Below are 26856 nucleotides of genomic sequence, written 5' to 3' on the forward strand. Positions count from 1 at the left end.
CCCGGGCCAGCACCTACCGTATCAGGGTCCTGCTGCTGCTCCAGGAAGGCAGAGAACTCCAACATCCAGAGCTTGGAGCTGGCCACACTGCGGCCCTGCCATGGGGGTGCCGGGGGCGCTGAGGGCGACGGGGTGGGTCCTGCAGGAGATTCAAACCCTGCACGCAGGGGGAGAGGCACATGGGGAGCGGTCCACACACGGCCTCCCTGCCGACAGCCTCTGCGAGGATCCCGGGCCCAGCAGTGAGGCCCCGAGCTGACCAGGAGCTCTCTTGCCTTCCCTAAATAGGCCTCCTAGCAGGGCTGGTGGAGGGCGGCACTTGTACAAGCTGTACCCTTGGGCCCCTGGGAAGAACTGCACTGGAGGGAAATGGACATTGGATGGGGGACCAAGGGCTTCCTGAGCAGCACTGCCGGGTTTGCGCCGGGGAGCTTGTGGTCCAGTCCGAGACAACCAGACCCAACCACCCCTACAATGCTGAAGCCCCGTGGGGGCAGGAAGCTTCCTGATCTGTTCACTGCTGTCTCTCCAGCCCCTACAACAGCGCCCGGCTCAGAACAGGCACTCCATACAGGTTTGCTAATAAAGGAAGTAAGGCACGTGGTAAGAACTGACAAGGTACGCACTCGGGCGTGAAGAGCAAAGGCTTCTCCAAAGACGGCGATGCCTGAAGGAAGTAGCCAGTACATGCAGGAGGCAGGAGGTGAAGACAGGGAAAAGCACTCGGAGCAGAGGCAAAGGGAGAGGGCTGTGAGAAGCTCAGCGGGTTTGGAAGCTAGGTCCTTGGGGGGAACCGGAGAGCAGGTGGGTTTGTGCACGTCGCAGGAAACGAAGGTGAAGAGATGGGCCCAGGGGCCAAGCTAAACGGCATGAATCTGAGCCTGAGAGTTTGGGAGCGACAGGATTGGAGGCGGGGCAGTGAAATGAACGGACGCCCATTTCTGGAAGGACTAGGCAGGGGTGAGGCTGTCAGAAGCACGGTCCTGGGGACATTTTCTGGGGAAAAATGAAGAAGGCCCGAACAAAAGCAGTGTGGTGGAGGGAAGAGTCAGGGACACAGGAGGCACACAAAGGAGCAAAACCCCCAGCTGGGGCACCCGACGGGGTGGGAGAAAGCAGAGGCCGAACTCCAGGACGGGAGAGGGAGGCGGGAGGCCCGCGTGCTGAGGTGGGTAAGTAAGTCAGGGGCACTCGAGAAAGGACTCGGAGAAGAAACAAGGGGTGGGCAGAGGGCCGTGCTGGACACGTTAGCCATGCCTAATGCCCCAGCTGAACGGCTCGCTCATCGGTGTGGCACTGCTCACGGAGGATGTGCCGTGTGCCGGCCACAACGGGCCCCGTGGAAGCGCAGAGCAGTCGCTCACAGACACTAGGCCCCCCAACCCGATACTGGCAATAAAAATCATCAAGGGCTAGATGGGGGCGCAGAGTGCTCAGGGCGCCTAAGCTGGGCAGGGGCAGGGCAGAGAACTAGCAGGACGGGGAGCCTGAGCCACAGCCCAGAGGCAGGGCAGGTGGAGGCACGGAGGGCAGGAGGGAAAGGAGAGAAGCTGAGTCACCAAGGAGAGCCATGCAAGTCCTACTACAGACTTTAGATCGTACCCAGAAGGCACCCGGAAGCCAGGAAAAGATATTAAGCCTAGGAACCACAGGGTGGTCACGGAGGTGAATCACGGGGTGAAGAGAGGAGGCGGGATAAAACGGGACGCAGGTTAGCAGGCTACTGCAGTCATGCAGGCAAGAGGAGGGCCTGAACCGAGACTGAGGCCAGGGAGAGGAGGGGACAGACAGGAGGGCGGGTTACTTGGGGCTGGGAGAAAGCAGCGATCAGAACCCCAAGAGGGGAGCACCCTGCTCTCAGGACAGGACAAGCCCAAGGCTAGAAGGTCAGCAGAGTCACTCCCTCGGCCAGAAAAGGTGGCTAAGGGTGAGGATCCTGCCTTGTCCTGCAGAGAAGGAAGGAGGTGAGGGACCCTCATGAGAAAGAAGTGTCCCCTGAACAGGGAGGAGGGACACCCATGCTCCACAGCTCTGCTCAGGAGGGCTCCCTCTGCTAGCCAGCAGCTCCAGGCTGGAAAGCCATGCTCTCCTCGGATCTCCCATTTTGAAGGAGAAGACTACAGTGTCACCAAGAAGGGAGCCATTCCAAGACCCAAGCTGTCCGGGGCACTCCTGCAGTATACAGGGAACCAGGTAGAACAGTGGCCCTGGGGCACAGGCACTCCCCTTTGGATGTCGTGCACCCCTGAAGGCCCTGAGCCCAAGCTGGGGAGCAGGTCAGGCAGCCCAAGTGGCACAAGGGGCTTGGTGTAGCACAGAGGTGTGCGTGGTAGGGGAAAGGCAAGGGGCAGAGCCAGGACACTGGGATGTCTGTTCTGAGCATGCGCATCTAAACAAATCATAAGCTGTCCAGTTGTCAGGGGGCCTGGGACCTTGGGGGGGGCAGGAGCTGCAGGCGTGCAAGATGCCAGGGAGCCGTGCACTGCCGACCCACCTGGCAGAGGCAGCGAAGGCTGGACAGTGTAGGTTTGCTGAGAGAAAGGTTTCACACTGTGGGAGACAGGAGAGAGCAGGTGTAAGCCTTAGGGCAGGCGGCAGCCCAGGAGCCTCTGGCAGTGTCCAGCACGCTCTGTGGGTCTGGCCCTGGTGGTCTGGCCATCAGTGGCCTTGGTGGGTCCTGGCCACCTGCTCCCTCCCCTGCCAAGTCCGTCTCGTGGACTCATGGTCTCATGGATGACCCACAGAAGCAGCATGTCTACTGGGAAAATCCACCCCTCCCTCTCGTCCTCCCTCCCTCCCTGGCCAGCCAGAGGGCAGCTCTCTGGCCTCCTTCCCTCGGGGTCCCAAGCTCTGTCCATGCTGCAGACTGGGCTGTTGCCTGCGAGCGGGAGACCCTGATTTCAAAGCTCGAGCCCCCGCTCAAAGGCTGAGGCCAGCCTGCGGTCCTGTCCCAGACTGGGGGCCAGGCTCCACAGCACACGTTTATGCGCTCGGGTTCAGCTCAGAGAGCAACCGGCAGCAGGCCATACTCACTCGTGGGATGTTCCGGCTTGGCCCGGCAAAGCTCCTTGCCAAAACTGAGGAGGCAAAAAGCGCAGAGTCAGCACAGGACCAGGCACGTGGGCCGCGGTGCGGGGAGGCCAGGCAGGCCTCAGCTGGAAGGCGGGGCTGGGGGCCTGGACCCAGTGGGTGGTAAGGAGAGAGTTAGCACGGCTGTCCCGCACAAGTGTTTCGAGGAGCTCTAGTCTCTGGACCTGCTCTGCTGAGAAGGTGCTCCTTGGTGAAAGCCCAGGTTGGCCGTCACGGCAGGCTATTCCTCCCTTAGAAGCCCACAGTGCGTAGTGGCACATCAGGCCCGAACAGTCCCAGGTTTCAGAAACCTATTTAGTTCTAAGTGTCCCAAACTTCCTCATACATGATAACTTTGTGTCGTTATCTAGGCAATATCCTGAGGGACTAGCGGTCTCTGGAACACACTCTGAACACCGCCGGACGAGAGGCTCACTGAGCAAGGGGCCGTCCTGGTCCCGGCCCCACACGCCGAGGGTGCTGTTATGGGTGCATTCTGAAGACTGATTTAGTCCCTGCAGCCAAGAAAACCCAGTGAGGACACAGCCCTGGAAAGGAGGAACCTTTCTAGACCATTCTGAACGTGTCACCAAGCTAGCCCCAGTCAAGACATTTAAAATCCAAACAAGGGTCTGTTCCCGAGCATCAGCTCTGAGTGGCAGGAGAGCGGTGCAGAGTGCCTGTGGGGCGTGGGGCGGGCTGAGCGGTGGAGGGCTGCTCAGGGCTGCGCTGGTGCCGCACCAAAGCCTTGGGCTTCAGCTCGCATCCGTCAATCAGGCCAACTCTGTAGAGCCACCCAGTTGGCTGGCTACTGGGGGCAGCCCTGCCCCTGTGGAAGGCCTGCTGCGTCACCGGCAAGGCCCCCGAGAGGCCAGTGCCAATACCAGCAGAGCCATGCCTCAGCGTGGCCCCTCAGTCCTTGGTCCCTCCTTCCTCCTGGTTCTTCAGGCCTGGGAGGACTCAAGAGAAATGGGGCCTGGCCAGTGCCTCCAGCTCCTCAGGATGGGAAGGAGTGAGAAGAAGGGGCAGGCTCGGCCTCTGGCTCCAGGCAGCCCCACTTACCCCTGAGACTGCTGGGTGGCCTGGGCCCCGGGCGAGGGCCATTTTACTGTGGAAGGCTGTGGCGGAGATGGCCTGGGCGGGCGACATGGGAGCCATGCTCTGCAGGGCCTTGTCCTTAGCTGCCTGGTCCTGGGGAGACATTGGAAGGGAGGGCCTCAGCAGTGGTCACTACGGCAGGTGTGGGCGAGGCGGGGTAGGGGCTTGTGCTCGGGGAAGCTGTCCCAGCGCCAGTGGCCAGAGCCCCGGACAAGGCCCCGGGGGACCAGGCTCACGCCCCTGCTGCGCTATGAACTTGGTCTGTGACAGAGCACAGGTCATTTTTTTCCTCTGATCAGTTTCCTCCTCTGCCATGGAGCGAAATACTTGTCCAGTCTACTTCATTAGAGTTTAAGGCCTTGGGAAACCACCTGCCAGACCGTGTCTTCACGGGGACATTCTGAGAAGCCTTTTAGTCCTTGTTTGCCTCCACGCCCCGGCAGCTGGCATAGGACCTGGCTCACAGAAGATGATACTACATAAATATGTCAGAGCCCTCCTCAAACAGACAGAAGTCCTCCTCTGCGGCCACATGGGCTATCTGCAGGCATGGGACGGACTCCTCTGGTCCCACCTGTCCCAGTCCTGCCCCATGGGTCTCCCCTTGCACTGTGGACACCCAAGGCACCCCCGCCTTTTACGTGGCAGGTGTCAACACCCGTTACTTCCCCTCCATTGGTCCAAAGACACCAAAGAACAGGTTCGCACTGCAGAGGCTCTGAACTAACATGTGCAAAGGAGAGCATCTGTAAGCAAGTGTGACACGGACGAGAACAGTCACAGTAGTAACGTGTATGCGTGTGTAAGCCAGCAGCTCCGGGTCAGAGCGCCCCAATCCCACAGGTCTTCAAAATGATGACACGTATTTTAGTATTTCTGTATTCAGTTTTCTGTACTTCAAAAAGCCTAATGGGAACTGTGTTTTTGTCCAACATATAGACTAGGATGGCAAGTATGTGTATCTTAGCTGAGGCCAAGAGACTGGATTATGTCAACTCTGTCTTTATGATGAATATATTTAAATGGGAAAAATAAATTAGCCATTATCTGATAATTAAGATGGTAGACCCAGATCTGTTCCTTCCAAGTCCCAGACAAGGGAGAACTGACACAGGCCCTTGCCACTCCCGACACTCCCCCACGACAGTTTCCCTCGGCCCCCACAACAGCCCTGTGGAGCATGCACCACCGTGAGGGGACCAGCATCCCAGCACCTCAGACTGTGGAGCCAGAACTGCAGAGGCCCTGCCGCTCAGCTTCGCCAGGACCATGTGCACTCATGTGGCACAAGATGGCCCAGAGAAGGTCAAGAACACGACTTCACTTTGATTCTGAACATCAGAGCACTCCTGTGAGGCTGGCAAGACCAGCAGGATCCCCATTTTAAGAGGAAGAAAACAGAGGCTCTGAGAATTTAGGGCACTGACCGTGGTGGTGGCTAGCCCGAGAGCTTGGTCCAGGTTGGCCTCTGCAGGCCCAGGACAGGGGATGGGGGAAAGAAGGGTACACACAGCACAGAAGGCACAGGAGACCGTTCTGAGAGGAGGGCTCATCTTCAAGCCATTGTCCTTTCGGGGCAAACCTGGGCTTTGTTCTCAGAGGCTCTCGACAACCAAAGAGGGAGCTCTCAGCATAAGGGGGCCTCTTCCCGAAGACACGTGCACCAAGTTCAGGAGAGAAAAGCCAAATGCACCAGGCCAGCCGGCCCAGGCCTCTCCCTCCAGGAGGACACGTGTGATGCAGGAGGCTGAACACTCAGAAAGCCCGTGGACCTCTGTGGTTAACAACTGCCCCGTGAGGCCAGAGAGCTCCATCCGCTCGATGTCAGCAACTTACGTCCCTTCCCGGATAGCTGATCTAAACAGGCGACTGGGGCTCAGGAAAGCACGTTGTCACCAGGGTGGAACAGGAATCAGGGCGAAGTGGGAAAGATGCTATGGGGCGTGACATCAGTGACCAGGTTACAAGGCCAGGGAGACACTGAATTTGGGGACCGGAGGGGACCTCAGACACCACCTTGCTTCCCCTTGTCATTTTACATCTTAAACTGAATAGAGCTGGAGGAGGGCCAGTGACTCACCACGCCCCCGTGGCACAAGGGAAGAGCCAGGTACACCCGATCCCGAGTCCTGGGGGATTTCTACCAAATAAGAAGTCTGCCCAGGGAGACAAATTATGCTGGGTCCCAGACCCCTCTGAGAATACGAAAAAATCCTCAGACCACCCTCTCCAAGAAAACGCATGCACACAAAGATCTGCGTGTTATTTAAGGGGCTCATGGTTTCCCTCAATGTCCGTCCAGTGGTCTAGCAGAGCTCTCCCCAGCCTCTAAGTTAGAGCCTATAGACAAAGGTAGCAATTCCTTGAAGCAAATGGGGGCCATACGGATGGTCCCCAAGGGAATTAAAAGTTTCCCTTGATGGCTGTAAACAGAACACTGGAAAGTCTCTTCTCCATCTGGCTCTCTGCCAGGGTCCCAGCAAGTCAGAGGCAGACCAGAGAGGGGAAGTGAGCAAGTTGGACTCCAGACCCCGGGGGGGGGGGGTCTCCAGGAGTATGTGTGCTCGGCCTGAGAGGGAGGGAGCGACAGCTGAGGCCCAGCCAGCTGTCCAGGGGACAAAGGAGCATGGTGCTGGGCTGCAGCTGTGGGGGCGGGGGACAGCTGGGCCAAGTGGGCCGTGGAGCACGGCTTCCTGGGAGTTCCCACCACTCGTTCGGAGGCTCCAGTGTCAGGATCACCGACAACCAAAGCCGCAGGGACCTGCAAGCTCATCTAGTGCAGGTTTTTAATTGGGCTCTGAGCTACTTTGGGGTTCAAGAGCCACGGGGCCTGAGAGGTGGATAGAAGCAAGGGGTCTCTGGCCTATTCCTCACCAACCTAGCTTTGACCAGGGCAGCTCCTGTGATTACGTACTGGTGTGATATTCTGTTTGGAGGAAAAAACAAAAAGGGCTGAAAAAAAAGTATGTTAACTGCTGGTTTCAGTCTGACACCCCTAAAAGTCAGCTCTTCCTACCTGGTAGCTGGGCAAGCTCCACTACAAACCCCTGTAGGACAGCAAGCTCACTCCCACCTGGAAGTCCCTGAAAGGGTCCCCTGACTCGGGCATCCAGGAGGCCTGAGTCCTGTGGGGAACAGACTACCCGATGGGGTGTCCTGTCAGCAGCGGGGCCTCCCCGGAGCAGTCCCCTGCTGGGGACTGCTCTGGGAACTGGGGACTGGGGACTGTCAGGTGAGGCTGATCTGGAAAGGGGAGAGAACCAACCATCTGCAAGTGGAGTGCGGGGGGGGGGGGGGGCACTCCCCCCAGCTCCCGGGGAACAGCTGCCCCACCCCCACAGCAGGGCCTCCCAAGCTTGACCACGCCCACCCCGCAGGCTCAGGGAATGGCACTAAGGGGTCAGCCTCCACGAGGTCCTCAAGGAATGGGGAGTGGAGGGCAATCCTGCTGTGACCTGGGGAGTAAATGGGCCGGGAAGGGGGATACTGCAGGGCCTGGGGTCACACACACACACAGCTCAACTGTCATTCCCAGTGCAGACAAGAGCAGTTACAGCCCGAACCCCACTCTTCTCAACACCAAGAAGCACGCTGGCTCTGCACACCAACAGCCAGCCCCTGAACCCAAAGGGAAAAAGAGCCCTAACTTCTAGGAAGCTGGCCCCGCCTATGCCCTCGGTCCTTCCCACTGCTGCTGGTTTGCCTTACCTTTAGCTTGGCCTGGATCTCGCGGGCTTTGCGACGAGCCAGCACCTGGATGTGGCTGGAGACCTGTAGCAAGAAGAGAAGGCTCCTGTCCCTATCTCCCAGGAGGCCTGTGCTCCCCATGCTGGCTCCTTGACCCTCAGCCCTGCACCATCCTCAAGCCACATCTGTGGAATGAGTGAGTGAAAGGGGCAGTCAGTGATGGGTCCTCAGACCCGCACATCCAGCTAACCCAGAGTCTGGCAATAAATCAAAGTACAGCGCCAGTCCTTCGCTCTCTGTTCTTCCAGTGTCCTGGGGACAGGAGGGGGGCACTTTCTCCCAGCCGATGGCAGCAGGGACTGCGGGGAAAGTGAATGGTCTGTGGCCCACCAGAAAGAGATAACTCCTCTGAGCCAGCCCCACCGAGAAGCCACCCTTGGTCCTGCAGAGGGCCTGGCCCACCATGGGAGCAGGCTGGGACTGGGGTACCTGCCCCTGGGACCCACACTCATCCCCGAGGGCCCACCTGCTTCCTGGTGCGGGTCTTCCCTGTCCGGAGCTTGATGTAGCGGGCTATCAGCTCATTCCGACCTACAGAGACACCAACAGCCTCTCAGCGGGCGAAGGACAAAAGGCAGAAACACGAGAGGATCTGGGGATCCCTTCCCTCACCCTCTCCCACCTTGAGTGGGGATTTGGGGTGAGGACTCTGCAGTTTCCCTCCCGCCCTCCTTGGATCCCAGGGATCTCCCAGCAGCAACAGGCCTTGCTGGGGGACTGGTAACCTGAGAGCAAGGAGATGACAGGGCTGTGAGCCCCATATGAACTTGAGGAGCCCTCTCAGAGGCCACCTCCTCCCCCCACTCTACAACGTGGGACAGCTGCCAATCTGTCCTGCTTCCTCCTGGGGTCTTCTGCACACTTGGGAGGCTGCAGGGAAGTGCCTGGACCTTGACACTCGCCCATGCAGGCCCCTGCCCACACAGCTTCCACCATCTCCAGAGATGAGCAGTACCTCACGAGAGGTCTTGCCTTGTCTGTGGGCAGCAGGGGGGATGAAAGACCTAAGTGCTGAGACCCTGAGCATCCTCACGGAGGAGGCCTGAGGCCCTTAACTCAGATCAGGAAGACCGGGGCAGCCCACACCTCCAGCTGCATGGCTCTGAACAGACCAGTCACCAGGTCGTACTGAGTGTTTGCCAAGGGAGCCGTCTCCTAGAGGCTGAGGCTGTGTCTAAGGGACCCTGAAAAACTGTAAGGAGCCACCCATGTCCCCTACTATTGTAAATGCAATTATGAAAGGCGGTTCTGTTTTCAAAGCAACTACCACACAGCTAAGAAGAGACGTGTGCCCATGCTGTAACCCCAGTGTGGGCCACAGACAGTGCGGGCCACTGAACACAGTGTGCTCAGAGCACAGGGGTCAGCTCAGGCTGGGTGGTCAGGTGAGCCTTCTGCTGGACCTTGACCACTGGGTAGGATTAGACTATAAAGAAGGGCATTGGGCTAGGGAGAGGGAGGGCAAGGGGGTTTGAGTAGGAGCTGTCACCTCTCTGGGCCCGCTCTGGGGCAAGCTCTGGGGCCAGCAGCACAGCCACCAGCCTGCCCCGTCCTGCCGGCCCTTGCTGAGCCTGGAGGGCTGTGGCTATGAGTCAGGAGGTGCGGGGGGGCAGGGGTGAGACAAGTGGGCTGTCCGCCACCCCGCTGTAACTGGAGAGCACAGCCAAGGCCAAGCTGGCCCCCCAGATGACCTTTCCCCACTGCCAAAACTGAACTAAGAGGCCACCCTCGGGAGGACTTGTCTGCCAGGAAGACTAGCTGGCCTGGGAGCACTGGACAGTCTGTGTCAGGGGAAGGGGTGGGGGAGGACCAGACCCTGAGGCTATCACCTGTGGGCTGGTCTGCACCTAAAACAGGGAGCTGGGGGCGTGTCGCTTCTCAAAGCTCTCCACGGAGAGGTATTCCATGGGCTCCTTTAAACGAATGTCCAAAGACGGCTGAGCAGTCCCACACCATGTCTAACGAGAGACACTCACCCTGCAGTTAGGAAATGCTCTGATCACTGGCCAGAGGGTCTAAGTCATCGCCAGAACTGGGAGTTGGGAGCTGGGTGTAGCCCAGTGGCTCCAAAAACAAGATACGGGATCTTGGCACGTCCCATTCCTCCTGGACCTTCACCCAGACTTCCCTTCTTAAACCAGGCCCTTTTAAGGTTCCTCCTCCAGACGATTCTAAGCAAACGTTTACAGACTTCGGAAGCAGACCTTAACCTGAGCTCACTGAGAGTTCTCTGCAGCTCAGTTTCCTTTCCTGTTAAAGGAAGAGGCCCGTGCGAGTAGTCGAGTTCGGGGCCCAGCCTGGGAGCAAGGAGAAGAGCAAGGGAGGAGGGAAGGTTCCTGAGACCAGGAGACTGATCACAGAGCAGGAGGGCGTGCTGCAGGGAAGGGTGAGCGGGAGAACGCAGGGGCTGCTGCTGGGAAAGGCAGGGGAATCGACTGTTTGTATTACTGGAAAGACTCTGGTCAGCAGCAGTAGGCTATTAGTAGTCAAGCTCTGGGAGAATCAAGTTATATGTGGATTGTGCACTGTGTCTGTGCTGGGGGTGGGGGTGGGGTAGGTTGGCCCCTCTAACGCCCACATTGTTCAAAGGAGGTCAAATGTATATCTGGCATCTAGCCACTTCCCACCACCTCACCCTCCATGGTCCAAGCTCCCATCCTCTGTGGCCTTCTACCTGGACCCTGTGCCCTCAGCCTATTCTTCTTATTTTTTTTTTTAAGATTTATTTATTTGACAGATTATAAGTAGGCAGAGAGGCAGGCAGAGAGGGGGGTGGGAAGCAGGCTCCCCGCTGAGCCGAAGGCAGAGGCTTTAACCCACTGAGCCACCCAGGCGCCCCAACCCTCAGCCTATTCTTAACAGAGCAGCCATAGCAACCCCGTGGCTCAAACAGCCTCCAATGGCTTCCCATCTCACTCAGATTACAAGTGTGCAAGCCCCTGCAATGGCCTAGAAGCCCCCGGAGCCTGTTCACTCCATCCCCAGCCTGGCCACTCTGACCATGCAGCATCTTCCACTGGGTCTCCTGGTCGCTCCTGAGACATGCCTGGCCCACTCCCACCTGAGGCCCCAACTGAGGGCCTCCATGTGCCTTGTTCTCAGCCCTGCTGCACACGGCCCACTCCCTCCCTTTCCCACCCTGGAGGCCTTCTTTGCTCAGGTGCCTCTGTCTTAGAGACAGCTTCCCGAACTCTCGGCTGATGGCTGATGTCAGCCCCCACCCACCCCCCTGCGACGGCCTCACATCTTTGCTGTTCTCCCCAGCACCTTCTGACACACCGCACGATCTGCTTGCTCACTCGGAGCACCACCCCCCACCCTCACCTCCAACGGAAGAAAAGCTTCTGAGAAGAGGGGGTTTTGTCTGTTTATTCACTTGTCCACACCCAACACCTAGAACGCCACCTGCCGTCTTCTGTAGTGGGCTCCCAGTAAATACATGTGAAATGAAGGATGAGGGAAAGGTGAGAAGATGCTGACAGACGTCCCACAGGCATGTTGGCCTCCGACAGGGAAGGTACACATTAAATAAAAACAATCGCTTTTTACTTCCAACTAGTCCAACATAGCTGTTAAAGTGCTTCCCAGCCTGATTTGATTTGATTTGATTTGCAGGAGCAAATCCCGATTTCTACGAAGCCTGAAGCATCTAAAACTTGGAAGGCTCTCTTTGAGAAAAAGAATTTAACATATAAATGCAAAGTGAGGGGTGCCTGGGTGGCTCAGTGGGTTAAGCCTCTGCCTTCGGCTCAGGTCATGATCTCAGGGTCCTGGGATCGAGCCCCACATCGGGCTCTCTGCTCAGCAGGGAGCCTGCTTCCTCCTCTCTCTCTGCCTGCCTCTCTGCCTACTTGTGATCTCTGTCAAATAAATAAATAAAATCTTTTTAAAAAATAAAAAAATTTTAAAAATAAATGCAAAGTGAAGTAAAGATCATTTCAGGTGAAGATGAACATGTTTACTCTCTTGACGGTAGCTACTGGCTTCATAGGTGTGTGTACATCTGTCAAAACTTAGCCAAACTGTCCTCTTCAAATACGTACAGTTCACCGTATGGCAATTAAACTCCAATGAAACTGCTTTACAAATAAGCAGACTAGGGGCTTGGAAGGGGGACGTGCAACGGATGGTCCTGAAGCCCAAACTCACGGACCTCCCTCGGGCCTGTAGGAAGGTGGGCAACCGCTCTTGGTACCAGCCAAGGACACTGAAGCCGGAAGATCCGACCCCGAGCACCCACCCGCAGATCTGGCAGAAATACCTGGGCCGGCGGCACCACGAGTGCAGGACACCAAGAAGATGCTCGGTTACCAGCACTGCCCTCTGAGCCCGTGCACAGCGGCCCTTTCTCCACAGCACAGAAGCAGCAGCACTGAGGGAGGCTAGTGCCCAGCAGGGGCTGAGATGACTACTCCAGACATCAGAGATGCCAGGAGCCCCAGGTCATGGAGACACAGCCCCCTCCTAGTGCCACAGCACCCTCTGCCCTCTGCTACTGGGCTCAGGAGTTTTGCCGCTCCACGGGCCGTTTTTGGGAGCCACAGGAGCCAAACCCAACTCAGTTGTTAGTGTTTTTCCAAGTTGGGCATCTTCCCTTCCCTTTCTCTGGAACAGCACCCTCCACTCTGGAACAGCACCCCATCTCTGGAACAGCACCCCCATCTCTGGAACAGCACCCCATCTCTGGAACAGCACCCCATCTCTGGAACAGCGCCCCCATCTCTGGAACAGCACCCCATCTCTGGAACAGCACCCCCATCTCTGGAACAGCACCCCATCTCTGGAACAGCACCCCCATCTCTGGAACAGCACCCCATCTCTGGAACAGCACCCCATCTCTGGAACAGCACCCCCATCTCTGGAACAGCACCCCATCTCTGGAACAGCACCCCATCTCTGGAACAACACCCCATCTCTGGAACAGCACCCCCATCTCTGGAACAGCACCCCATCTCTGGAACAGCGCCCCCATCTCTGGAACAGCACCCCATCTCTGGAACAGCACCCCATCTCTGGAACAGCGCCCCCATCTCTGGAACAGCACCCCATCTCTGGAACAGCACCCCCATCTCTGGAACAGCACCCCCATCTCTGGAACAGCACCCCCCCACACCAGCTCATCTCAGGCCGTTATTCGACCCAGTTCTGTTCTGCTGATCAGAGGTGATGCCAGGGTGGAGAGCACCGGGAGGCAGGAGTGAAGTGCGGGTTCTCTGTGGGTGTGTCAAGCCAAGAGGGGCCAACCAGCTTCCTTCCTGCCAGCGGGGTGCTCCGGAGGCCACCCGGTCACACTGCTGCCACGGGGCCAGGTGGCCTCTAATCCAGGCTTTATTTACACTTATGTGGGGAGTTGCTACCGCTTCTCTCGCTCTCGTAACAAGACGACAGTCGTGAACATTTACTGAGCCCTTTCGTGCAAAAGGACCTGTGCAAATACACTGTTCACTGGGATAGTCGAATCTGCGTCCCCCTTTTCAATCCTCACAGCCACTCTGTGCCACTGCTACTGCCATCGCCTTCTACACACAGGGAAATCGAAGCACATGGAGGTTCGGGAAGCCGTTCAGGTCACAACAAGTGGTAGAGACTGAAACCCATCCAGTCTGGTTCCAGAGCTTGTCTCTTCAGGACTGCACAGCATGTCTTCTACTTAACATGGAAGTGAGGGCTATCCTCTCTCAGAAGCAAGGGCCAGACCTGGTGCCCCCAGGTCTGATGTTGCCTAGGGAAGAAGTAACTGTGGCCCAGAGAGGAGAAGTGATTCATTAAAAGTCACATGGTTTATTAAGTGTCCCAGGTGCCTCGAGAACAGACACTTCTAAGGCTTCACAACGGTGCTAGGATGGCCGCCTCCGTAGGCAGGGCTGGGAGCTGCCTCCGCAAGACATCACGGGTCTCCTCCCTCGGGACCGATCCCCACCTGGCTCTCTGCAGGAAGCAAGCCCTTGGCTATGTCCGACTCCCCTCGCCCAGACCCAGGTCCTAGAGGAAGAGCCGACTATTGGGACCCCAGGAGCCTGCCCAGTGTTTTCACTCACGGACTGTGCTTCCCCCAGCTGACAGACACCAACACGCCGTGGATGGTGTAGATATCAGAACGCCACAGTCGAAGGGAGAAGTGAAGAGAAGCAGGGAGCATATGCTAAGAGGCAGAGCCCTGAAACCACACGGCAGGCCAGCAGGGAGCAAGGGCAGTTAAGAAATGAGTGCAAAGTCCAGATGAATCAGGGGTAGGGAAAGAGACCCACATCCTTGTCCCAGCTCTGTCATCTGCTGCTCGAAGTCAGGCCAGTCTTCTCCCCTCCAGGGCGGAGACCGCGTGCTGGGGTGGTGGGAGGCAGCTGGGCATTACAGAGTGGCAGGTGGCCTCGGCCAACCCTAGAGAGGGCCTGGGTGTGGCTGGAAAGGACGCCCCCGCCAGACCGTGGCCCATCTGTCAGAGGACATGTGTCTAACAGCCTCAACTCACACCCACGGCCCCACCCCACCATAGGCAAGGACAGCCGAGGGACAAAGGGGAGCCTTGGCCTCACCACAGGCTGGGGTGGCGCCCTCAGGGCTCACACGACCACCACCACTTCCTCCTAACCCCACCCTCGACGTCACACGTGCCCATCAGCCAGCCCAGGCTTCTCGCTGGCCACAACTACCGCTGACATCGTTATCCTACCCGCACACGCCGGTCTGGGACGGGCCACTGCTGCATCTCGTTCTGCCTATATTGCCTCCCCTGTCCACACCAGCTCTCCCCGGGGCCATAAGTACACTAAACAGCATCGAGGACGTAAAGCACCTACTGCCTAGCGGAAGGTCAGCAAAGCCAGTCGCTACTGCTTTGTTGCTCGTAAGGCCCTGTTACCACGAAGGCTAGGAGTCCTCAAAAGTGGAAGACGCACGCACCTGGGTGGCTCAGTGGGTTAAGCCTCTGCCTTCAGCTCAGGTCATCATCTCAGGGCCCTGGGATTGAGCCCCACATCCGTCTCTCTGCTCAGCAGGGAGCCTGCTTCCCCCTCTCTCTCAGCCTGCCTCTCTGCCTGCTCTCTCTGTCAAATAAAAGCTTAAAAAAAAAAAAGGTGGAGAAAGCTGAGAACCTGAGGGCAGAGCCCCCCACTGAAAAGAAGACGGACATGCACACACCGGGTTTTGGCTTCCTAGAGGCCTCTCACGGGAGTAAGCCCTCCAGTCCTCTAGGACCAGCCCTAATCCTGATGGCCTGGGGGCCTCTCTGTCCAGGGACCAGCTGAAGCTATAAACACCTGCAGCGGAGGAGGAGGCTATTTGTGGATAAGAAACTTCTGCCCGCAGCCTCAGAAGGCAGAGATTAGGCCTGACATCTGAGCTCGTATCACTGTTGTCCCTGCCCCGCTCTGAGGCTTCTGGTGAAATCCCACCCCACCTTGAAGGCCACCGCCCCAAGATGTGGTCCCTGATCCCCACCCAAGTGGGTGTGCTCACTCCCACCTCCAAGTCCCGGTGCACAGGGGTCTGTGCCTTTCTCGAACTCTTTGGCTGAAAGTCACTGGAGCTCCTGCCTTCCTCTCTCCCTAAAATTCCAGCTCTTGAGGACAGAGGACATGTCCCATTCAGCTCCACACCCCACTGCTGAACACCAGGCGTGCCCCCACGTGCTCTCATCCCTGTGGCAGTGCTGAGAAGATGCTCAACATCACTAATTATTAGGGAAATGAAAATCAGAACCACAAGCTACCACTTCACATCCATAAGGATGACAATTCAAGCACAAACCCACCAACCACGAGAAGCAACAACTGCTGGCAAAGAAGCGAAGACCCCGCGACCCTTGCAGTCTGTTGGCAGAACATGGCGCAGCTGCTGGAAGATGGTCTGCCGCTTCCTCAAAAAGTGAAGTGCAGGGGCGCCTGGGTGGCTCAGTGGGTTAAGCCGCTGCCTTCGGCTCAGGTCATGATCTCAGAGTCCTGGGATCGAGCCCCGCATCAGGCTCTCTGCTCAGCAGGGAGCCTGCTTCCCTCTCTCTCTCTCTGCCTGCCTCTCTGCCTACTTGTGATTTCTCTCTGTCAAATAAATAAAATCTTTAAAAAAAAAAAAAAGTGAAGTGCAATTACCCCATGATCCGTAAATTCCATCTGTAGGTATTTTCGCAAAAGAATTGAAAAGGAGGGACTCAGATACCCATACATGTGTGTTCATGGCAGCACTAGCCACAACAGGGGAGAGGAGGAGACAACCAAGTGTCCACCAAGAGCTCAACGGATACACAAAACACGGTGTAGCTGTGCAAAGGAGTATTATGCGGCTATAAAAAATAACGGAGTCCTGACCCGGGCCGCAATACAGGTGAACCTTGAGAACACTGTGCTAACACAAACACTGTATGACTGGCTCTACCTCCACGAGCTACCACGAAGAGGCAAATCCGTATAGACACAACACAGAAGAGAGCTTCCCAGGGGCTGGGGGACAGCAGAGTGCACAGGAGTTAGTGTCTAAGGGCCACAGAGTTTCAGTTTGGGGTGGATGAGAATGTTCTGGAGATGGAGGGTAGCGATGACAGGTGCCACAAGATGAATTTTACGCCACTGAACTGTGACTTAAAAGGGTTACAGTGGTAAATTTTCCTTGGTGTCTATCTTCCCACAATAAAAGAAATAAATGAATGGAACCAAAACCAGACAGAAAGGCGGCATTATTATCATTGCCCCTAGTTTTACAAATGAGGAACTGAAGCTGAAAAAGGTTAGACCACCAGCCCAAGGCCACACCAGCTCCTGGCACAGACCAGGTGTGAACTGAGAGTCATGCCATCAGGCCTTCAGAAGTTTGAAGTTAGTGTATGAGCCAAAGCGGGGGCATGGAAGGATCTAGAAACCACAGGGCAAGAGAGCAAAGGGCAGTGGAGGAGCTCGCTTGTAAGAGCTGCCGGATTGCTAATGGCAACTAGAAGCCTGGGCCACAAGGCACCCAGGGAGACAATGGAGGATGCAAGGAAAGGAGATGCAGAGAAAGGGGGGACACCAGGAGAGCTGGGAGACTCAGGAGCATGGTGGGCAGAACGGAAGCATGCAGAGAACACAGAGCCAGCCAGCCCTCTTGCAGGCAGAACAGAGAAGGCAAGAAGGAGCTGTGAGGGGAGGGAAAGACAGAGTGTGCGGGCAGATGGGGGTGAGAAGTTGCCCTACGCTCACCTCTCCACCACCTGCCCACGGGGCCAGAGGCCAGGCTGGCCAAAGGTGGTCAGAGCGACCAGCGTGGCAGTGCCAGGGCGAGGGTCACAGAGTGACGGGGCAAAACTGAAGGCAGCCGTAGGCAGTAGCCGGCCAGCAGCCCTGGTTGCGGGAGCCCATCCACAAGCGTGGGAGGCTCGGCTCAGAAATAACAGGCGCTAATCTGTCCTGCAGCTCCGCATATTATCTGCATGTCTGCTGGCCCTCCTCAGCCTGTCCTGCGCTGGCTGTCCTGGGGCCAGAGCTGGGAGCAGGCTGAATCCCTATCCTGTATTGAGGTCTAGACGCCTCCTCGGGGCACCCGACATCGGCTGGCTCTTCTCCCTGCCCGAGGCCTCTTCCTGCCTGCTTGTTCTCAGCTCCCACCCTGTGTCCCGCTGGGCTGGCCCACCTACAAGAGGACCAATGGCCACTGGCTGCAGGAAGTGGGGTGTGTACAGACCGGGCTCTTGGGGGTGCAGGATGCAGCTAGGGCACTGAAGGGTGGCAAGAGTGGGTCCCCCGAGGGAAGAGGAGAAGATCGAGGAGAAGAGCCAGAGCGAGACAAGGTCTGAGTCAGCGTGGCAGCTTGTCCCTCTTCCTCCACTTCCCCGGGGTCCCATCCCACACACCGGGCTGAGCTCAGAGCTATATATACCTCCCAGCTGGACGGCAGCCCCTACCGAGGGCCCCTTCACCAACTCCCTGCGCGGTCCTGCCCTGGCTCAGCCCCCGCGCCTGGTAAGAGGAGATGGGGATAAGCCAGTGTCTGGACCCCAGCAGGATCTGTGCTCACGAAGGACAGGTGCCCTGGGGGCTGGGTGAGTCATCGGACACTGAGAAGCAGCCTCCAGTGGCCCTGCCCGGAGCCTGACCCACCTGGAGCCCGGGCCAAGCCAGGCCAAGCTGCAGGCGGGGGCAGGGGGGAGCAGGAGAGGCTCCAGGCTTCACGGAGCGCACAAAGGCCACTCGAGGTGATGGGGGAGCACTGTACCTAGGGGCAGGGAACTGCTTCTAGCCTTTGCTCTCCCACTTACCACCTGAGAGAATCTGGGAGAAACTCTCGGCTTCTCTAAGCATATAAAACACGAATCCTAACCCTAACCTAACCCTAGCCCCAACCCTTGAAAAGATCGAAGAGCTAGAGGACATCAGAGGCCACTGACAGCTCCTGTCTTCTTTGGCATAATTAAGAGGCTCCTGGCCCCTGCCCCCCTCCCCTCTCTTCCTCCAGGTCCGCCCCTGTGTGATCCCCCCACCCTCTGCCCCTCCCTGTGTCTCTGCACAGGCGGAGAGCCACAAACGGGACAACAACATAGCCAGGACAGTTTGCCAAACACCGTTTTCATCCTGCTCCCCCCGCCATCAACAGCTCCCCTTGGGCCAGAGAGAACTTCAGAGGTCTGCAGGCTTGCACTTCCCAAACTGGCTCAGTCACAATCGTCCACCGGCTGACAACAAAGTCTCTTAACCCAATTCCTTTACACGTGAAGTGGGGAGAGAAATATGTACCCATAACAAGTAACTAAAACTATGCACCCCGCAAATGTCCACCGCCAGGCGACGAGAGAAACACAATGTGGTCTATCATACCACGCGACGTTAGGAAGTTCTGACTCGGGCTACAACAGGGAGGGCCCTCAAGGACACGATGCTAAGTGAACGAAGCCTGTCACAAAGGGGCAGACGCTGTCTGATTCCACTTCTGGGAGGTCCCTACGGCAGTCACATCCACAGAGACAGAAAGCTGAGTGGTGGCTGTCAGGGCTGGGCGGAGGATGGAATGGGAGTTGGTGTCGCGTGGGTATGGGGGCCTCAGGAAGACGCAGAAGTTCTGGAGAAGGACGGTGCTGGTGGCTTCACCACAACGTGACTGTCCTTTATGTGACTCAACTGTACACTTAAAAATGGTGAAAAGGGTAAATTTTATGTAAAGTATATTTTACCACACACACACACAAAGAAACATCTCAGCCTTCAGAGTCTGGTCCCCAGCGGCAATCCAACAAATGTCTGCTGAATCTGCCACGTTCTGCCATCTCCCTGGCCCCCCGGATACCGCAGCACCCTCCACTCTCTCCTCCTGCTGAACGCCTCTTGGCCCCTTGTGTTTGCCGGAAAAGTTGCTCCTTAAAGCACCAGGATGTATGCTGCTTCCCAACAAGAGACCCAGACAGCTCTCCAGCTAAACGTTTTGTCCACACCTGCCCTCCCCGCCCCTTCTCACCTTCACACCTCAGCTCTGCATCAGGACCCATCCCATTCTCCACCAGAGTAGTAGAAAGAGCCAAAGACACCGACTCTCCATTCCTCTCCAGCTCCAGGGCAATAACCTATGTAAAGCACTTGATCCCACACCTGGCACCCCAACCAGGTGCCTCATACACATCAGCAGTCTTCTCCACGAAGCTTCCACAGGGGCCAGAAGTAAGAAGCAAACACCAGAGCAGGAAGTGGTTAGAGCAAGGGTGGTATGGGGGGGGGGGCGACACAGGGCACGGATGCCCACAGAAATCAGAGAGACTCTGTGCAGACCCAGCAAAGCCACAGCAGTGGGGCTGGTGAGGAGAGAGGCACAGTTACAACCAGAGCCTGAGGACGAGACCCAGGGTCCAGCCAGCACAGACCCTGTCTCCCCAGCAAGTAAAAGAGGAACCGCTGGCTTTGTAGGGAAGGCTGCAGCTGAAGGATGAGCACCAGGGGCTGTGAGAGCCCCGTGGTGCCCCAAGATGGTAACAAATTGGACACGTGTTTGCTCTCACTGAACTAAGCTGAAGAGTGTCCGCCCAGAGCTCCTGTTCACCCAGAACCCCAGAAGTGCCCTTATTTGGAAACAGGGTCTTTATAGTTGTACTAAGATGAGGTCACACTGGATTAGGTGTGACGAGTCCCCTTATAAGAGGCAAGGACACACATGGACGACGGCCATGTGAAAACAGAGTCCAGACAGGAGTGATCCAGCTGCAAGCCCCATGTGACCCCAGCTTCCCACTCTGGCTTGTGAGCAACCACCAGAAGATAAGAGACTGGAACAGACCCTCCCTCAGAGCCCCCAAAAGAAACCAGCCTTACAGACACCTTAACCTGAGACTTCTCTTGAAATAGAAAATATGTTTCTGCTGTGCTAAGCCACCCATTTGTGGTCATTTCTTTTTTTTTTTTTTAATTTAAAGATTTTTATTTATTTATTGGACAGAGAGAGAGATCACAAGTAGGCAGAGAGGCAGGCAGAGAGAGAGGAGGAAGCAGGCTCCTCGCTGACCAGAGAGCCCGATGTGGGGCTCGATCCCAGCACCCTGGGATCATGACCTGAGCCGAAGGCAGAGGCTTAACCCACTGAGCCACCCAGGCGCCCCTTGTGGTCATTTCTTATAGCAGCCCTCGGAGACGAAGACGGCCACAGCCCCCACGAGCCCCTTACACAGCGCACTTCAGACAGCTGACAAAGTCTCTGTCTTGGGGGACCGAGGGGGAACCAGTGCTGCATGGGGGAGAGAGAACCTCAGTGGAAAGCCCTGGGGGTGGGTGCCTGGCCTTGAGCCATCTTGTTGGGAGCCAAGGCAAGGCCCCCTGTTGTCAGAGGACCCACCGGTTACAGAACCCCTCCCAGTGCCTTCCTTAGCCCCGTGTTTCAAGTTGGGAGTCCTGGGAATGGAGGCCTGACTGGGGTCTTCTGACAGCTATTCGGTTTTTGGTTTTGTTCTACTTTCCCACGTACCCTCTCCTCCATCCAAAGGTCAGCACACCCCCAGGCAGACTGCTTTGTTCTTCGGCTACTAGACATGAAGGATCTCTGTATGTTCCATATTCTCAGCCCCTCCTAAAGACCAAGCCTTTCCAGATGACTCTGAGCTGGAGGGAACCTTTCCTGAGTGAAGGTCTAGAGTACCCTGCCTGCCTCTCTCCTGGGACACCCCACATCTGCCTTGTAGCCCAGCTCTGTGTGCATTCACCTCCCCCACCCCTCACCATGTTGTGAGCAGGGGCCAGACCCTCCCCACCGAGGCCTGGCACACAAGGTTCACGGCTACGTGTGTGCATGAATGAGGGAATAAATGAGTCCTGGAGCCACCTTCCTAACCTCCCTTCACAGCCAAGAGTGGGGAGCTGAGAATGAGGGGGCATTTGCCTGAGGGGCAGCTTATCGGATTTTCCCAGTCCGCTCTGGGGAGATGGGTTGGGGGGTGTTCTTCCCTTTCCCAAGTCTTCTACTACCACAGCCTCTCACCCAAAGGCTTCTCCTCACATACCTTCCCACCCCTTGGGAAGCCCAGACAGAAGGAAGCAGTGTCTGCCTTAAGTTCCTCAATGGGGCACTCCCCTTCCATTACTTAGAGAAGCCCAAGGGTCCTGTGTCCCCCCGTGCCTAGGCCCTACTTCCAGAACTGAACCGTGAGGGCAGGGTCCTGCCACCCCGCCCCAACAGGCTCCTTACCGTACATCTTGCCCTCGTCTGACAGGATGATCTTACGCCGGCCACAAGGTGGGTAGATGGCCAGGGCCTCCTGGAAGCTCTGCTCGATGTCGGGGCTCCACACTCCCTCCGCGTCATTGTCGATGGGCTTGTCCAACGCCTGACTGCCCCCAGAGACGTTGCTCCCCTCAGGGGAGTTAGGAGGGCTCCACTCGTTGGAGGTAATGGTGCCGGCCTTGCCCTCCAAGGCTCCGCTTGGAGGAGCGCCCGTTGGACCTGTTTGGGCAGAAACCACAGCATCAGAGGAAGAACTATACGGCCATGGGACAGGGCACCCCGGGAAATGCCAAGCCCAAGAATCAGTTGCTCTTCCTTGTTCAGCCCTCAACAGCACAGGAGCTTGGAGGGAAAAGGCCAGGAACCAAGAGGAAAAGAGTGAAGTGAAAGGTCTGGGAGAATTCAGGAGGCCTAGAATCTCGAGCAGGCTGTTCCCCCTGTGTAGATCCCAGCTTCCCACCCTGTGGCCTAGGCACTCTCGGAGCATAGCTCTAAGAATCCAAAGACAGGACTGAGAGGTAGGAGACAAAGACCAAGGACCAAGAGACGTTCTGACATCAAATCGACAAGGGGCAAATAGGATGCAAATTATTGTGCACTGTTTGTAGAAATGTAAGATGTAACCACTACAGAAAACAGTATGGAGGTTCCTCAAAGAATTAACCATAAAACCACCAAGCAAGCCAACAATTCCACTTCTGGGTAAATACCCAAAGAAACTGACAGCAGGGTCCTGTAGAGATATTTGTACACCCGTGTTCACAGCAGCCTTATTCACAATAAGACAGATGAATGGATAAACCAAACGTGGTATATACCCAAAAGGGAGTATCATTCAGCCTTAAAAAGGAATTAACAGTCTGTCATATGTTACAACATGGATGGACCTTGCGAATGTTCCCTGAGTGAAAAAAGCCAACCACAGAAAGATAGATGATGTATGACTCCACTTTTTTTTTAATCAAGGATTTTGTTTATTTATTTGACACAGAGAGAGAGAGCGCACAAGCAGGGGGAACAGGAGGCAGAGGGAGAGAAGCAGACTCCCTGCAGAGCAGGAAGCCCCATACGGGACTTGATCCCAGGACCCCGAGATCATGACCTGAGCCAAAGACAGACGCTTAACCGTCTGAGCTACCCAGGCGCCCTGTATGACTCCACTTATAAGACGTATCTAATAGTCAAAATCACAGACAGAAAGTAAAATGCTGGTACCCAGGGAGAGGAAGAAGTGGGAATTGTTGCTTAATGGGTATACAGTTTCAGTTTTGCAAGATGAGAAAGTTCTGGAGATCTGCTGCACAACAACGTGAAAATTAACTTTCAATATAACCGAACTAATACACTCAAAAATGATTAAGATGACAAATCATGTATGTTTTTTACTATAATTAAAATCTTGTATTAAAAAAAAAAAAGGATACAAAATAAAATACAGGTTACCATACTCCTATTCTATCCTCAGCTTGGGCTCTTTTAAAAGGAAGATTTTAGGGAAGCCTGGGTGGCTCAGTCTTTAAGCGGCAGCCTTCAGCTCAGGTCATGATCCCAGGGTCCAGGGACCAAGCCCTGCATCAGGCTCTCTGCTCAGCAGGAGGCCTGATTCTCCCTCTCCCACTCCCCAGGATTGTGTTCCCTCTCTTGTTTTGTCTCTCTCTGTCAAATAAATAAATAAAATCTTTAAAAATAAACAGATAGATAGATAGATAGATAGATAGATAGATAAATAAATAAATAAAGGGAAGATTTTAGCCCTAGGAGATTCTCACATATGGGGGCTACAGCAAGGGTGATTTGCTGGTGTCTCTAGAAGCTGACAACACAGTGCTGTCCTTTGCCACCAGCCCGAATACAGGCTGGGAGACTAAGTGCCCGCAGGCTGGCCAAGTTCTTTGCAACCTCTCCTCCCTCCGAGGTTGTACCCCCACCCCACCCCTCACTCAGCTCCTCCTTTTCCTTCACTGAGGACATTGACTAGACTGACACTCATACCCACTTCTTTGTGAAGAACTGTGGGGTATGTGGGGCTTCATGTACAGGGAAGGAAAAGAAAGTGAAGAATGCTCTGGAAGTCTTCTCTCAGAGCATCCTAGAGGTGAGAACTATTGCTATCTTTCTCTCTCTAAAATACATAAAATCTTTAAAAAAAAAAAACTTTAATGGCAACAGAGTAGATGACTTGAAAACTCTCACTCTCTAAAAGAAATTTAGAAATGATAAATAAAATTTAACAAATATAATACTTTTAAATGTACAGTTGTCTTCAAAAGAAAGGAAACACCTAGAAGCCCCCAAATGAAAGAACTCCAAGTAAAGGAATCTGTAAATGAGCCATTACTACAAAAGCTCTGGGAGGCCGCTAGGTTTTAATAGCCTCGCAGATGACAGCTTAGACCTGACAGATATGGGGAGTTGGAACTTGGAATTATACCTCAATCCTCACAGAAAAGAAAGAATACTGACAAAATATGACGAGGAAAATTATCTGTCTTGGCCTAAGTCCTAGGTAAAAAAGAGAAGAGAGGGGAAGAGGGGTGGGGAAGAGAAAGAAAAGGAAAGGAAAAAGAAGGAAAGAAAAGAAAAGAAAATGAAAAGAAAAAGAAAAAGAAGGGGACAACTGGGTGGCTCAGCTGGTTAAGCAACTGCCTTTGGCTCAGATCATGATCCCAGAATCCTGGGATCAAGCCCTATATCTGGGTCCTTGCTCAGGTGGGAGCTGGCTTCTCCCTCCCTCTACCTGCTACTCTGCCTGCTGGTGCTCTGTCAAATAAATAAAATTCTTAGAAAGAAAGAGAGAGAGAGAGCGAAAGAAAGAAAGGAAGGGAGGGAAAAAGAAAACTGTCTTTCCTAAATATTTGTAACTTAAAGACTGCCTTGACCTTAAGTGGATTTGAGATTTGAATTTTACCTTATGCAGGAATTCCCAGCCAATTTGTAACGATAAATAGTGGTCCATGGTTGAAAAATCCCTGACAGTTCTCACCCATATTACAGAGCATTCCCAAAGAGAAAGCCTTGCTAAAAAATGATCTCAAAATCCAAAGTTGCAACATTTAAGAAAGAGGAAACAATCTACTATGATCAATATTCAACAGGACTATAGCCCCAAGAACTAGAGATAACTGAACTATCAGATAAAAATTATTATAGAATGGTATTTAAAATAATTACTCTCTTAAACAAAGAATTGGAAACATGAGAAAGAATTAGACACTATCAAAAAACACAAAGCAGACTGGAAAAAGAACCAAATAGGACATTTAAAAATGAACATTTTAGTTACTGGAGTTAAAACTCAATGGTTTTACTAAGATAAATAGCACATTACATAGAGCTAAAGGATGAATTAACAACCTGGAGGATGGATATGAAGCTATTACTCAGAAATATATTTTTTTAAATGATAAAGAGCAAGGACAATAAAATAAGGCAGTTCAACATACCTTCAATTAGCATTCCTGAAAGACAGAATACACAAAATGAAGAACATGTGAAAAGATAATGGCAAGGAAACTTTCCCAAAATAATGAAATACATGAATCTCCAATTAAGGAGCTATATTGAATCCTAATGCAGAAAAATTCAAGTAAAGTCAACACATACTGAAAGGACACTGCAGAATACCAAAATCAAAGAACAGATCTTAAAAGCATCAAGAGTAAAAAAAGACAAATTACCAAAAAGGAAGAACTATGACATTAACATATATATGGATAGTGGACTTCTCAACAGTAGCATTAGAGGACCCAAGGTTATGTCTCCAAACTGTTGAGAGAAATGTAATTGTTAACCTAAAATTAAAAGCCGAGCCAAAATATCACTCAAGAGTAAACATTAAATAAAGGCACTTTCAGACTAACACACTCTCACTAAAAAAGAAAAAAACAGGAAAGGAGGGTTTTTTTTAAAAGGAACTTCTAGAAAAAGAAGACATTACACACATGGAAGAGGGGTGAACAAAGTAGTGGTAAAAATAAAAGTGAATCTAAACAATATTAACTCTTGGGCGCCTGGGTGGCTCAGTTGGTTAAGCGTCTGCCTTTGGCCTGGGTCATGATCCCAGGGTCCTGAGATCAAGCCCCGGGCACTGGGCGCCCTGCTCTGTGGGGAGCCTGCTTCTCCCTCTTGCTCTGCCGCTCCCCCTGCTTGTGTGCTCCTGCTCTCTCTGTCAAATAAATAGATAAAATCTTTAAATAAAAATTAACTCTATAAAAACAATTAACAATGACCATGACTAAGTCTGGTCATGCAACACCCACATGTACATACATGCACATGGAAGGAAAACCATGTTTCTGAACTATAACGTGGGAAGAGGCATTTGCTAAAACCCAAGACCCGTCGCAATAAAAACGCTTAGCAAACTCTAGAAACAAACTTTCTTAATGTGACAGAAGATGTCTTCCCAAAATCCACTGTGGTGTTGTGATTTATAATAAATTTGTATTTGGTCTTTGCCCCGGTTTCTAGCACAGAGTTCCTAAGACCCTTGGAATTTCGTAAGTGATAAGAGCAATAAATGTGTCTTATTATGTGAATGTGGTGACTTTTGGAATGCAGCTAAGGATGAGGGCTGGTGGCCAGGAGAACCAACCCTGTAATCAGAGGGTTGGAACCTTTAGCCCCATACCACCAGCTCCCCTCCCAAAAAGTCCAGGGAAGGGAGAGGGACTAGAGGTTAAACTAATTGCCAGTGGCCAGGGACTTAATCAATTGTGCCTATGTAATGAAACCCATAAACACCCAAAAGGAGAGGGCTCAGAGAGCTGGTGAGCCGGTGAACACATGGAGATGTGGGAAGAATGGTACATACTTATAGGGGGCTTGGAAGTTCCACACCCATTCCCTAACCTTGCCCTATGCCTCTATCTGGCTGTTGCTGAGATAAAATAATCATTTCAAAATCTACCAATAATCCAGCAAGTAAAAGTGTTTCTCCGAATTCTATGAGCCACTCTAGAAAGTCAATCGAAGCCAAGGAGGCGTCACTGGAACCCCCAATCTTGCCATTGGTATCTGGGGTTGGTGGACAGTCTTGTGGAACTAAGTTCTTAACCTGTGGGATAGGACTACCTCCATGTAGACAGTGTCAGAAGTGGACTGAACTGCAGGACACCAGGCTGGTGCTGGAGACTCACCGGTTAGTGTGCGACTGTCGTTCCCCCAGCCCACCACACTCACACCTACGTTGGAAATGGTGACCAGAACTTTTACCTGTGCAACTCTTACTGACTGATTAAACACTGGAAGCATTACCTTTAAAGTCAGAAATAAAATAAAGAATGCCAC

At 54.2% G+C, this 26856-nt stretch overlaps 1 protein-coding gene across 2 annotated transcripts in view; it reads right to left on the bottom strand.

Annotated features, from left to right (window-relative positions):
* The window catches only part of TEAD4 (TEA domain transcription factor 4), a 63487-nt gene that overhangs the window by 17877 nt on the left and 18754 nt on the right, over positions 1-26856 (bottom strand). The window contains exons 2-8 of one of the 2 annotated variants that reach the window (XM_044226686.1): positions 21532-21786; positions 8381-8445; positions 7876-7938; positions 4132-4260; positions 3034-3077; positions 2495-2550; positions 18-157 (exon numbers count right to left, since the gene is read on the bottom strand). In XM_044226686.1, coding sequence (XP_044082621.1) covers positions 18-157; positions 2495-2550; positions 3034-3077; positions 4132-4260; positions 7876-7938; positions 8381-8445; positions 21532-21786 — 752 coding nt within the window. The remainder of the gene's footprint in view (positions 1-17; positions 158-2494; positions 2551-3033; positions 3078-4131; positions 4261-7875; positions 7939-8380; positions 8446-21531; positions 21787-26856) is intronic. The other variant, XM_044226688.1, reaches the window with a different exon arrangement.

The sequence above is a fragment of the Neovison vison genome, chromosome 12, assembly GCF_020171115.1.
Source record: "Neovison vison isolate M4711 chromosome 12, ASM_NN_V1, whole genome shotgun sequence".
NCBI lineage: Eukaryota > Metazoa > Chordata > Mammalia > Carnivora > Mustelidae > Neogale > Neogale vison.